This window comes from Pteropus vampyrus, unplaced genomic scaffold (assembly GCF_000151845.1).
Source record: "Pteropus vampyrus isolate Shadow unplaced genomic scaffold, Pvam_2.0 Scaffold15, whole genome shotgun sequence".
Classification (NCBI taxonomy): Eukaryota; Metazoa; Chordata; class Mammalia; order Chiroptera; family Pteropodidae; genus Pteropus; species Pteropus vampyrus.
The window spans coordinates 2,041,700-2,055,397 of record NW_011888796.1 but is presented as its reverse complement, the minus strand read 5'-3'; the positions used below and the strand labels follow the sequence as shown (position 1 = coordinate 2,055,397).

The 13,698-nt window shown below is 38.8% G+C and overlaps 1 protein-coding gene, 1 long non-coding RNA gene and 1 pseudogene across 5 annotated transcripts in view; 2 read left to right on the top strand and 1 right to left on the bottom strand.

Moving 5' to 3' along the window:
- Positions 1-2,129, top strand: part of LOC105308175 — an 8,605-nt gene extending 6,476 nt beyond the window's left edge. For both annotated transcript variants that reach the window (XR_897281.2, XR_897279.2), the window contains exon 5: positions 1,308-2,129. This is a non-coding gene — a long non-coding RNA (uncharacterized LOC105308175). The remainder of the gene's footprint in view (positions 1-1,307) is intronic.
- LOC111735847 lies at positions 416-534 on the bottom strand (annotated as a pseudogene).
- Positions 2,130-4,721: 2,592 nt separating the features above from the next.
- ARG2 (arginase 2) overlaps positions 4,722-13,698 on the top strand; it is a 30,535-nt gene continuing 21,558 nt past the window's right edge. Inside the window, exons 1-2 of one of the 3 annotated variants that reach the window (XM_011383977.2) lie at positions 4,722-4,962; positions 6,281-6,353. In XM_011383977.2, the coding sequence (XP_011382279.1) occupies positions 4,852-4,962; positions 6,281-6,353 (184 nt within the window). In that variant the 5' untranslated portion in view covers positions 4,722-4,851. Of the gene's footprint in view, positions 4,963-6,280; positions 6,354-13,698 lie in introns of those variants that run through there. The other 2 variants (XM_011383967.2, XM_011383985.1) reach the window with 2 other exon arrangements.

The window sequence follows — 13,698 nt, the reverse complement described above, 5'->3', positions numbered from 1 at the left end:
TTGGTCTATTTTGTTTTTCCTTGTGCCAAGATCAACCTGTATCAATTGCCACAGCTTTATAGTAGATTTTGATTTCTCATAGTGTTGTCTTCCACCTTTGTTCTTTTTCTTCAAGATTGGTTCTTTGTATTTTACCAAAAATCCTGTTTGGATTTCATTGAATCTATGAATTTAGGGAGAACTGACATGTTAACTATGTTGAGTCTTCCAGCCCGTGAACCTGGTATATCTCTCCGTTTATTTAGGTCTTCTCTAATTTCTCTCAGCAATATTTTCTACTTGTCTTGCACATCTTTCATTAGACATATTTCTAGGTTATTTGATGTTTTTGATACACTTATAAATTATATATATTTTAAACTTTATTACCTATCCATTTTTATTTTTTTAATTTTTATTTATTTATATTTTTTTCCATCTACAGCACCTGGTCTTCTTAGGTGGTCTCCCATCCAATTACTAACCAGGCCCAACCCTGCTTAGCTTCCGAGATCAGACAATATCAGGCATGTTCAGGGTGGTATGGCCATAGCCTGTCCATTTTTAATAAGATGTTTATTATTTTACCAACAACATCAAATTGAAATTTTACTTAAAGTATACATGTGTAATCTTGCCACCTAAACAAATCAATTTTTTCAATTATTTGGGTTCCTTAGTTTTAATGTTTTTATTGTTAAAAAGATTATCTAATATAGAAAATTTTTGAATGAGAAAAAATTACACACAGTCCTTTCAGATTTATATAATACTGTTTCCTCATGTCTTAATTTTTGCACTTAAAAAAATTATTAGTCATAATATTGTGGATAAAAAGGAGAGCTCTGTAATAAATCTGACCAAAAGTAACCTCACAGGGTGATCTGATCTAGGCAGGTCACAGTGAATAGTCATGCCCCAGGCCTATAAAGTAAAAGGCTTATCTGTGTCTTAAACAAGCCCTGTCCATTGTTTTTGTGCATTGAGGTTAACATACCTCAGAAAGGCCTCTTTTTCAGATCTCTCAGAAGCTTAACCACCTCAAGAGAACACATCTTGGTAACTATCCTGTTGTTCATTATCTTCTGAGTTGTTCTTTTTTTTTAACTTATAAACTGGATTGGATCCTGAATTCTAGTTTCTTCTAATATCTGGCTATGACTTTCCAGACTAATGTTTCCAATTTTTCTCCCATGCTTTGAGTTGGAATCTTTAACTCAAACTGCCCATTTCCCAAAGCCAAGCAAATTGAAATGAAATGACTTGATACAAACTTCAGAGAAATCGCCACAACAGCTCAAAATGGACAATCTTTGTGCCTGTTACAGAACGATCACCAGAGACATTTAAATTGAAGACCAAAATAATCTATCAGACTGCCTGCCTTTACTCCATCTGAAGATGATTCAAGACAGACATCTAGGAATTTTGACTGCCTGCCTTCAGAACTCAGAAACCAGCGTTATAGTCTGCTTCGATCATTACACCTTTGTTTTTCTTTTGTTTCCTTAGAGATGCCTTTTATTAAATACCTGATTGCTTGCACCATAGGCTTAACCTTGGGAACCCACCATCATTACTGCTTCCTGAAATGAGACATAACTGTTTAACTGAACTTTTCTTAAGACTGAGAATGGTTTACTGAGATATAGAACAACTGATCAACCCCATGTGAAGCATCCAGGGAATTTTCAGAGGAGGGAACTGTAGGGATTCAGAATGAGCCACCCAAAGATCCCGCTTCACTCAAGCCACAAAGTGCCTGTAGCTGGTTGACAGGCAGCCTCCTCCGCCCTGCCTTTCTTTGGGGTTGCGCAGTCTGCACAGGCAACAAATGAGCCACTCCAAGATGTGCCTGTATGGTATACAAATTATTTTGAGCTAAAGGTTACTGAGACTCTACAGGCTCAAGAGAAACTTCTGTCCCCAACAGTATAAACTTACAAGTAAATTATATTAAAAACAAAGCTAATATACACTTAAAACCTATCATTGCCTAATTATTTTACTATAATTTGCTATTATTTTTGCTCTTGAGGTTATTTATGCTGATCATATCTATATGGTGGAAGTATTATATAATGAGCACCTTTTCTCAACTCCATGTTCAGTGACATTATGATGGTAGCTTGAAATCAGCAGTGGGGCAATATTTATACCATGTAAATTGGCAAACACCATAATCGGGTCTTACCTACTCACCCCCCACAACACACACTCCCAGCAACCTCTCAAGGGAGAGAGTGTATGTTGGAAGCCACTAAATTAAAGAGGCAGAGTTTGTAGGTCCTCCTATAAATGAAGAAAAGCAGCACAAGCTGATTTAGATCTGACGAAGGGTCCTAAAGCTATGCCATAGCAGAATACGAGTTTTAAAGTAAATGTCTAAAACTTAATTCATTATTTCATGACTTTTATAACCTTAGAATATTATCTTTAATGAATTATTTATAAAATAAATGCCTATTTTGAAATTAAAAACAGATAAGTCATTTGAACTTTGGAGTTTTTTAATGAATATTAAAATGTTTCAGACATATAGAAGTAATAATTTGAATTTTAACAGATAATAGTAATATAATCTAATGTTCACTCCGAGGATGCATTATAATGTGGAACAGATAATTTACCTCTGACTAAACTATAAGTAGTGGAAAACCACTGAAAGTGACATGCAAGATTAATTTAGAAAGGGCAAACTGGTGACTCACAGTAGGTGCTCAAAACACAAGAGGTTTTTGTAATAGTCCGTGGAAGGCCTGAGGTAGTCTATGTCAGTACCAACTTCCGAAAACATAGTCAAGGGAGGAAAAATTGGATGTGGTGATGGACAAGAAAAAGGTACCAAAATAAGTCCAAGAATCTGAACATGTGTGACAGTGAGAGAGACTACATCCCTGACTGCACCCCTACTGTTCCCTACAGCTCCCCACATTGGAGAGCTTATTAAAACTTAGGTGCTGGTGCCCCACCTCCAGAGTAACTAAGTAAGTTTGGGGTAGGGCCCTAATTATTTGCATTTCTGACTAGTATGCAAATGTGGGCACTGCTGATCTAGGTCCACAGTTTCAGAAGCACTGCCTTACAGTAATACTCTTTGTTTATTTTGCTAAGGGTTCAATGACATTTCTTTGTTATACCAGCAGAGGGAGACAGGTATAAAATTTATCCTCTAAAAATAAACTGCCTTATTCTACAAAGGTGCTTGGAGTTATGATATTGCCATGGAGACTTCTGAAATATTTTGGAAAGCAGCATGTGAGTTGGCATCAGGTGAAATATTTTTCAGGTATTTATATAAAAATTTATTTTGGTAGGACGTCCAGATTCCTACAAGCCATAACTTCATGGTTAAGAATTTGGAGTCTGGAGTCACAGAGATTTGCCACTTACAAGCTATGTGACTTTGGGAAAGTTAGTTATCTTCTCTGATCCTGATTCCTCATCTTTAAAATAGTCCCCCACCCCTTATCCTCAGGGGTATAGTTCAAGACCCCCCCACTGGATGCCTGAAACCAGTGGATAGTACCAAACCCTATATATACAAACATATCGTTCACTTAAAAGAAGCATTCTACGGCTTCTCTTTGGCATATCTGAATTGCCAACATCACTACTCTCGAGCTCTGGAGCCATTATTAAGTAAAATAAAGGTTACTTGAACACAAGCATTGCAATAATACAGAAATGCTGCAGTCTTTCCGATAGCCAAGACAGCGACTAAGTCACTAACGGGCGGGTAATTTATACAGCTGTGGGTTCGCCGAACAAAGGGATGATTCACATTCCAGGAAAGATGGAGCAGGATGGTGTGAGATTTCACCACACTACTCAGAATGGCAAGCAATTGAAAACTTAACAACTGTTTATTTTTTTAATTTTCCATTTAATCTTTTCGGGTAGTATTTGACAGTGGGTAACTAAAACCTGGGAAAGCAAAACCGAAATAAGTAGGGACTACTGTACTTTATAGAATTGTTAGAGGGCTGAAAGTTCTTAGAACTTTAGTTGGTTATTATTAAAATATTAATACTCTAGTTACACTCAGCTCTTTCGCCTAAAATTTAGAAATAGTGCAGATATGTTGCTATGTTTGGTTTTGAATAACCAGTGCTCCTGTATTCAAGTAAAGAATTGAAAATGTCTAGAAGGTAATTGTTTTGTAAATCCTAATCTCCCCATCCGCAATACCAAAAACAGGTGGGATTTTATTAACATGGCTGGCCCAGAGAGCTCTAATCTTTATTTGATCCCATAGCCTTCAGTTCCCAAAGGTAAGCGTGTTTCCTGGCCCTTGAGCTCTGAGATGGAGTGAAGCAAGTGGATACCGGCTGGGTCTTGGAGGACACTTACAGAGTCCGGCCAAACCAAGCACAGTCCAGCTAGCCTTCCCTCAGAGAGTTGCCATCTGCTGGGCGTGCATTTGTGTGAAGTGTCGCTATCAGCGAGCCTGTGTGTCGGTTCGCGTGCTTCACCGAGTTCGCGAACTTTGCGGATGCCGACCGCTTCTCGCGAAATGACACACCTGTTCGTGACCGCATTCTTAATTGCCAGACCCTGATATTGGCTTTATGGCGTCAGCCAGGGCAGCTTGTCCCTGGTGAGAGAGCCCGCTCAGTGGAGAGGTGACGTTACGAAGGCGTGTCCGGGCTCCGAGGAACAGTGGACGGAGTCTTCGGGAAGGTGTGCGGGGGGCTGGTGGCGGGCACCGCCGGCGGGGTCGGGGAGGGGCCAGGAGGTTGTGACGTCACGGGGCTGCGCGGTGCGGCTCACGCCGGGGTAGGTAAGCGCAGCTGCCGGCGGCGGCGCTTACTGAAGGCGGCGAGCCTCACGTAGCAGCCTCTTGTGTGGTGACGTCCCGCGCTGCCCATCATGTCCCTAAGAAGCAGCCTCTCGCGTTTCCTCCGGACTCAAGTGCATTTCGCCCTGAAAAAGTCCGTCCACTCCGTGGCTGTGATAGGAGCCCCATTCTCACAGGGACAGGTGAGAACTAGCACCTGGCACTGTCGGGTAGCATCCCCGCCCCCAGAACCTAGAGAAAGCGGAGGTGAGGTGGGAGGAACAAAGGGGCGAAGAGAGGATGGGGAGAAACGGAGAAACGGACGAGTTGGTTGGTGGATTCCCAAGATTGGGCACCGGGAGAGCACGTGGCATTTTCTCCGCTAGAAGATGGAGAAGGAGGGAGCGGATGGAGGGCACCCTGTGTGCGGGTTTCTGCGGCCTCCCCAGGAGGAGAAAAGGTGGGTCCCACTTGGGGTGATGGAGGAGAGGGAAGGAAAAAGAAGATTCCGTGGAGAGGCTGAAGGAGGAGAAACCAGCATCAATCCTCGGTGGAAAATAGAGGGAGAGGAGGTTAAAGAGAAACCCCTAAGGAATCGGGATCCTTTCTCAGAGCTTTAACTGGGAAGGAAATTGGCGCCAGCCGCTCTAGCGGCGGGAGAACGGGGAGGAGCTGTTTTGTTCTTTCTTCTTTGAAAGAAACCTGCAATCGTGAAGAGCTCGCTGGTAGAGAAGCATGGGATCTGGTCCCGGCCAGCTACACACATCCAACCACCAGATAGATTCTCACCTGACCCAGCCTGTCTTGGCCTCCTTTTGCCCTTCCCACAAGGGGGTTGGAAGGTTGATATGATTTCAGTGATTGTTGTTTTTCCCTCCTTCCCTGCAAGTGTTTGAAATAACCAGACCTCAGGTGAAAATGATAATGTCACAGGTTTTCAGAGGGAATCTGTCTCCTGGGAACTAAGTCGTAGTCCTGGGTTTTGCTTTAGGAGATTTCAGTTACTCACAGTCGACTGTGATCTGAAAATATTGAATGGAAAATTCCAGAAATAAACAATTCATAATATTTTAAATTTTAAATGGTATTCTGAGTAATGTGATGAAATCTCGAGCAGTCCTCCATCCTGGCAGAAAGGGAAATCATCCCTTTGTCCAGTGTATCCACTCTATGCAGTACCCACCCCTTAGTCACTTAGCAGGCTTGGTTATCAGGTCGACTGTTGAGATATCGAAGTGCGTTCATTCAATTAACACTTTTATTTTATTGTTATAATTGTTCTATTATTAGTTATTGTTAATCTCTTACTGCGCTTAATTTATAAATTAAGCTTTGTCATAGGTGCGTATAGAGTCCTGTACTATCTGTGATTTCAGGTATCCACCGGGGGTCTTGGATGTATCCCTTGCAGAAAAGGGGGACTACTGTATAATATAGCAGATTTTTTTTTTATTTTGGTGAACTATAGTGATCTTATTTTCAATCATCTTCCCTCACATATCACTGTAATTTATGTGACAGAAAAGAAAAGGAGTGGAATATGGTCCTGCTGCTATAAGAGAAGCTGGCTTAATGAAAAGGCTCTCCAATTTGGGTAAGTGGCTGGATCTGAGATGTCTGTGCAGGGTGGTAACAGACCAGTTCAGAGTTTTCTCTCATATCCAGGAACCTCACATTGTCAGCGGCATATGTCTTGAGAAGTATCTTTCATCTTCCCTTGGATTCCATCTGCAGCCTAACAGCTATCCGTCTTCAGGCAAAGTCTTGTTGCAATAAAGAGTATGTGGAAGGCAAAGAGGTGGAGTGAGGCAGGGCCTGGAACAAGTTGCTAATGATTGCAAAGTGGTACTAAGAATGCTAGCTCCAACTCTTAACTACTCAAGTCAACCTTTCCCCCTAAAATTCTAGCTTTCCTAACTCAGTCATGAAGTACTTATGACTCATCAGTCTAGCCAGTTTCCTCTCTTCAAATCGTTCATTTCTTCCCTAGGATTAATAGCTTTATATTACTATAAGCAGAACCTTAAATTAGTTTTTCAAACTTTCCTGATTATGAAAATCACTCGAGTTACATGTTAAAAATACAGATTCCTAGGCTTCTTCACATAGAATCCAATAAACCGGATTCTATGTGAAGAATCTGGTTTATTGGCACAGAGGTAAGACCTAGACAAGTGCATTTTCACAAACACCCCAGGTAATCAGAATAAAGTTGTAACCTGTAATTAGGATAGTACTATAAACTTACAGAACCAGAAGTAAATCTGACACAGAGATAAATGTAATTTATATAGTGATGGAGAACTCTTCTTTTAATAACAGGGCACCAAATTCCATTACTTTTATGGTAGAAAGTTTCTTATATCTAACCCTGGTGTTTCGAGTTCATGTTCAAGGTTATCTCCTCTATTCATGTTAGGATCATTCACATACCTTTTCTATAAGTGCAGAAGGTGTGACAGCAGGGAGCTCTGAATCCTGGGGATAGTAATAACAGATTCTAGAGGAGCTACAAATCTCTTTTTCATTCTTGCTTTAAAAAACCTCCTCTCCTGATCATTGAGTCTATCCTAGAGGTGAATAATCTTCCAAAACAGGAATAATGAAGTCACCGAAATCACCTTGAGTACAGTGTCTTTTATATGCTCTGACTACACATGGATATGGTGTCTTCAGTTTAATGCTCAAAATTCTTCTTGTTAAATAAGTGCAGTTCTTTCTTCAATAAAGTCTCTTTCTTAGCCATTTTAATTACTCTCCAATTTCACCTACAAAAATGAAAGATAAGATTTAGTCTTAATGCATCACAAGTTATCTACAGGGAGGTTTTTATTCCCACTTTTAAATGAAGATACTGTCCCTTTAAATCAGCCATACACATTCTGCCTTTTAAAAAGCATTATTTTACACAGAAGACAACAATCTCTGATAATCACTATTTTTAAATACTGGATAAACCATCCAATGAACTGGGCCTGGTATTGCTTGAATTGCCTGCTCACTGCTGGATTCTGCCTTAAGAGACTCCTTACAAGAATCAGTTTCAGCCTCTTTACAAAGGAGACATAATATTCATCTGAGGCTGCTGAATGATCAGGAGGGACGTATTTGTAGCAGCCTCTCTTACTCATGCTTTGTATACCTCTTTTCCTGTCATAGCTCCTGGTATTTTTCCACTCCAACCTGGAATAGCCATTCTCCCTTAAAAGCTATTCCTTCTAACACTTCCTCTGTAAACTCTTAACCTAAAGTGATGGTGAAGCTTCAGTTTATTTGGTCTTCTCTTTCATTTTTTAAAAATGCTTTTAAAAGCGTTTTAGTTTTACAATTTATATCTTTACCCTGTAGGTGATTGGTTGCCCAACATCACCAGCAGTCTGAAATAGAATCTCACTGCATATTAATAAGATCGTGGCACTCAGCAGATTTTCAGCATGTGGCTGGGCTAATCTCCAGGAACATGTTAGAGAAAAGTACAAAGAGAAGTTTCAAATGCTCTGAAATAGGACCAAAATAAGTCCTTTGAGCACTTTCAAATAAGCTGCATGGGTCAATTTTCAAGAGAGAACCACAGAAAGGTAACTTTCACAAGTCCCTTTGTTTTTTGCCTTCTGCTCTGATATCACAGGCTGTCAATGTTGCCGTGGCATCAGTTAAACTGCCTGTTTTCTTGAATGAATATATTTGACCTGGTGTCTAGGCTTAGTAAGGACACTCAATGGGTTCTTCTCTCAAGTAACCACTTACTTTTAATACATATAGAGAACCTCAGAGACATAAAAAGGCGGTTGCTTTGGTGAGGTTCAGATGTAGTGTTTATGCTCCTGATTAGCTCTGATAGCAAGGGGAGGCTGTCCTTTCTTCGGAAGTAGCATAAGTGTTTTGTGGGAAAAGGTAGCTGAGATTAGTAGTGTAAGAGCTCTCTCTGTAATTATGGTCATTTGACCCAGCTGTTGTACTGAAAAGGCAACAGCCCTTGGCACAACTATCTAAATTTGCCTGTGACCAGTCCAAGAGTCCTGTAGTTCAGGAAACCATTTGGGAGCTCTTCTGACAAATTTGGGACCTTTATTCCCATTTATTTCTCCCAACTTGGGACATTAGTTCTCTCTGTTTTGTTGGTGTTCCATCTGAAAACAGGAATCTCTTTGGTTGAGACCCAAGAATCTGGTCTGCTTCAACAAGAACTGAAAGAGGGCCTGAAAGAGTTGTTTAAACATGAGGACCCTGAGGTATTGTGAGTTTAGGGCTTTCTGTGGTTGGTAGAGAATGTTAGCAATCACGAGTTTATTTGTATGATAGTGATGCTTCAGCCTTCATTCCACGGAAACTATCTTGAGCAAGCTCACTGATTTGTCAACCTTTATTTTGCTGGATGTCTCTATTGCACAGTTGACCACTTTGTTTTTGAAATACTCTCTGTTAGCCAAGACTACTCTCCCCTGAGTCTCCTGTATCGACTGGTCCTTCCTGGACTCCTTTGTGGGATCTTCTCCTCCTGTCTTCCCATTGTTTCACACTATCATTCATTATCTAGTTAATCAAGTCAAACTGTAAGACCATGACAACTTTTTTCTTCTTTTGTCTCATATCTCTGATCATAAAGTCTTGTTGATTTTCCCTCCTAAATGATTAGAATCCTAGTTCTGTCCTTCTCACACCTGGCTGCAACCTTCCAATGGTATCTCTTGTCCCATTTTTGCCTTACTGGTTCACATTCTTCACTGCCACCAGAATGATCTAAGACTATATTTCTCCTTTGCTTAAAAGTCTTTCCATGGCTTTCTTTCCATGGCTTTCTTTACATGCATCCATGCTTCTCAGTCTTGTCATATACCATTGAATTTGCCATATTATTTATTTTGTTGTTTGTTTGTTTGTTTTTTCAATTGGCTTTAAACCTTCATACTTTTGTTTTTTAATTTTTTTATTTAATTAAATGTATTGAGGTAACTGGTTAATAACATTATATAAGTTTCAGGGGTACAGTTCTATATTACAAAATCTGTATATTGCATTATGTACTCACCACTCTCTGATTAGACTCCTTCCGTCACCATATATTTGACCCCCTTTACCTTCTTCATCCTCTCTCCCCATCCCTCTTCCTCTCTGGCAACCACCATACTGTTGTGTCTTGAGTTTGGTTTTTTTTTATTCATTTGCTGTTTTCTGTTTTATCTCCCACATATGAATGAGATCACATGTGGTTTTCCTTTTCCATCTGACTTATTTCATTTAGCATGATACTCTCAAGATCTATCCATGTAGTCACAAATGGCAATATTTCATCATTTTTTATGGCTGAGTAGTATTCCATTGTATATATGTACCATGTCTTTTTTATCCAGTCATCTGTCAAAAGACACTTAGGTTGTTTCCATGTCTTGGCTATTGCAAATGATGCTGCAGTGAACATAGGGGTACATATATTTTTATGCATAAGTGTTTTCAAATTTTGGAAGTAAATACCCAGCAGAGGGATTGCTGGATCTTATGATGGCTCTATTCTTAATTTTTTGAGGAACCTCCATACTGTTTTCCATAGCAGCTGCATCAATTTACATTCCCACCAGCAGTGTATTATGATTCTCTTTTCTCCACATTCTCTCCAACACTTATTTCTTGTCTTATTGATAGTAGCCATTCTAACAGATATGAAGTGATATCTCATTATGGTTTTGACTTGTATTTCCCTTATAGCTAGTGATGTTGAACATCTTTTCATATATCTATTGGCCATCTATATATTTTCTTGGAGAAAATGTCTTTTTAGGTCCTGTGTCCATTTTTTAATTGGATTGTTTTTTTGTTAAGTTGTAAAGTTCTTCATATATTTTGGATATTGGCCTCCTATCAGAGATATTGTTTGCAGATATCTTCTCTTATCTGGTTTATTGCCTTTTTGTTTTGTTGATGGTTGCTTTTGCTATGCAGAAGCTTTTAGGCTTTATATAGACCCCTTCATTTATTTTTGCTTTTACTTCCCTTGCATTGGGGTCAAGTTCACAAAAACTCCTCTGAGACCAAGATCCATAAGTTTAGTGCCTATGTTTTCTTCTACGTATTTTATTGTTTCACATTTTATATTCAAGTCTTTAATCCATTTTGAGTTAATTTTTGTATATGGCATCAGATAACAGTCTAGTTTCATTTTCTGGCATGTGACTTTCCAATTTTCCCAATACCATTGATTGAAGAAACTTTCCTTTCTCTACTGTATGGTTTGGGCTCTTTTGTCAAAAATTAGTTGCCCATGTATTTGTCGGTTTATTTCTGGGCTCTCAATTCTATTCCATTGGTGTGTATGTCTTTTTTTCTGCCAAAACGATACTCTTTTGATTACTGTAGCTTTGTAGTATAATTTGAGATCAAGGAGAATGATACCTCCAACTTTGTTCATTTTTCTCAGGATTGCTTTGGCTATTTGGTGTCTTTTGTGGCTCCATACAAAGTTGAGAATTTTTTGTTCTATTTCTTTGAAAAATACCATTGATTGGAATTGCATTAAGTCTGTTTTAGGTAATATGGCCACTTTAACTATGTTAATTCTTCTAACCCATGAACACAGAGTAGCTATTTCTTTGTCTTTAATTTCTTTCAACAATGTCTTGTAGTTTTCAGTGTATAGGTCTTTCACTTCCTTTGTTAAGTTTATTCCTAAGTACTTTGTCCTTCTTGTTGCAATTGCAAATGGAATTGTTTTCTTCATATCTTTTTGCAATATTTCATTGTTATTATATAGGAATGCAACAGATTTTTGAATATTGATTTTGTATACTGCAATTTTACTGTTATTTATTGTTTCTAATAGTCTTTTGGTGGAGTCTTTAGGGTTTCCTATATAATCATGTCATCTGCAAGCAGTGACAGTTTTACTTTATTTCCAGTTTGGATGCCTTTTCTTTCTCTTGCCTGATTGCTTTGGCTAGGACTTCCCGTACCATGTTGAATAACAGTGGTGTGAGTCGGCATCCTTGTCTTGTTCCTGCTCTTAGAGGAAAAGCTTTCAGTTTTTCACCATTGAGTATAACGTTAGCTGAGGATTTATCAGTTGTGGACTTGTTATATTGTGGTACTTTCCTTCTATAACCATTTTATTGAGTGTTTTAATCATAAATGGGTGTTGTACCTTGTCAAATGCTTTTTCTGCATCTATTGATGTGATATGACTTATCTTTTGTTTTGTTAATGTAGTGTATCACATTAATTGACTTGCTTATGTTGAACCATCCTTGCAGCTCTTGAATGAATAATACACCACTTGATTGTGATATATTATTATCTTTTTAATGTATTTTTGTATTTGATTTGCTAGTATTTTTGTTGAGGATTTTTGCATCTATGTTCATGAAAGATAGTGGCTTATAATTTTTTTGTGTGTTGTCTTTGCCTGGTTTTGATATCAACATAATGTTGGCCTTGTAAAATTAGTTAAGAATTATTATTCTCTCTTCTTCAGTTTATTGGAGGAGTATATGACCAAGGCTATTTGATTATTAGATCAGACAAAAGAACCTTGAGGGTAGAGAAAAGTTTCTTCTTCCCCCACATTTGGCATCATGAATAGGATGCCTTACTGGCTGGACACTAGTTATGCCAAAGCTCCTGCAATAGAAAGATCCTGGGACCTCTAGAATGAGCCGGCAAAGGTAAGAATTCTTGCCTAGTCATACTCTCAGATCTCTACAGAGTTCGGTCATGTACTCTTCCAAAAATTTTAAATTAGTAAGAGAAAATTTAGAATCATATACCATCTAATTTGCCATATTTATTTTGGTTTTTATTTTTTAATTGGCTTTAAAGCATCATACTTTTAAAACGTAGCCTGCCCCTACAAGAAACAATGAAATCTCAGGCTTATGCTAGATACATTTTTCCAATACATTTTTAATAGTTTTACATTTTGGTATTTGTCCTTCAACCACTAGTGGTATGTGTTCCACATTTAGCAACCAATAGGATAATTTGACCCATATCTACCTCTTTAGACTTATTCCCATCCACATTCCACCTCCTCATTTTCATTGCAGCTAGGGGTGTGGGCCTTTGACCTAAGCTCCACCAACTGAAGTACCCATTCTAAACTTTGATTTGAAATTCAAGGAGAAGGGACAGCACAGAACTCATTTTGCGATGGGCACTGGTGGCAGCAGTTGAACAGGAGCTTCTGTCCAGTGTCAGTGGGGTCAGCCATGCGAGCTGCATTGCTTTTCCCTAGTAGCGGAGGTGACAACAGCAATAATATCTTCACTACACTACTCTGCAATGCGACTGTTGGGGCCATTATTTCTGGCAATGTGGCCTTTAAACCAGATTTTTCCTTCTTAATTGAAGAGTCTGGGAATTACATATATTGAGCAGATTGCTTTTCTGCTGGAATTAGCCAGAACAGGTTTCTGTTACCTGAAGCTTAAAGATCCTGACTAATGATAAAACAATTTACAAATTCCAGTGAGAAATAAATTGTGAGTTGGAATCCTCAAAGCCCTCTCTCCCCAAGCCCTTGTTAATAAGTTCTTGTTCTTTTGTTTGCTTCCCCGCACCCCCCCCCCCCCCCCCCCCCCTCCCCCGCCGCCCCTAGTACTTGACACAGTCTACTTGAAAGTTAATGTAATTCCTTAGGTTACAGTTTTTTTGGCCTTTAGTTAATTTAGGACTATATTTTAGTTTATATCAATTTTAGCAACTCCTTGTTCTCTTGGTGCTTTGATTTTCGAACCATCATGTTCCTTAATATGACTTCTGAAAACAGCAGCCTAAAGTTTTAATTAAAGATATCTTCAAGTTCCAGGCCTACCTGACTGTAGTTAACAGACCTAATATAATGTGTTACTGTGACTTAAAAATCATTTCAATATCCTGTATTTTAAGCACGGTGGTAGTTACAGGACTATATATATCTGCCAAAACTCATTGGACTTAAAATATGAATTATA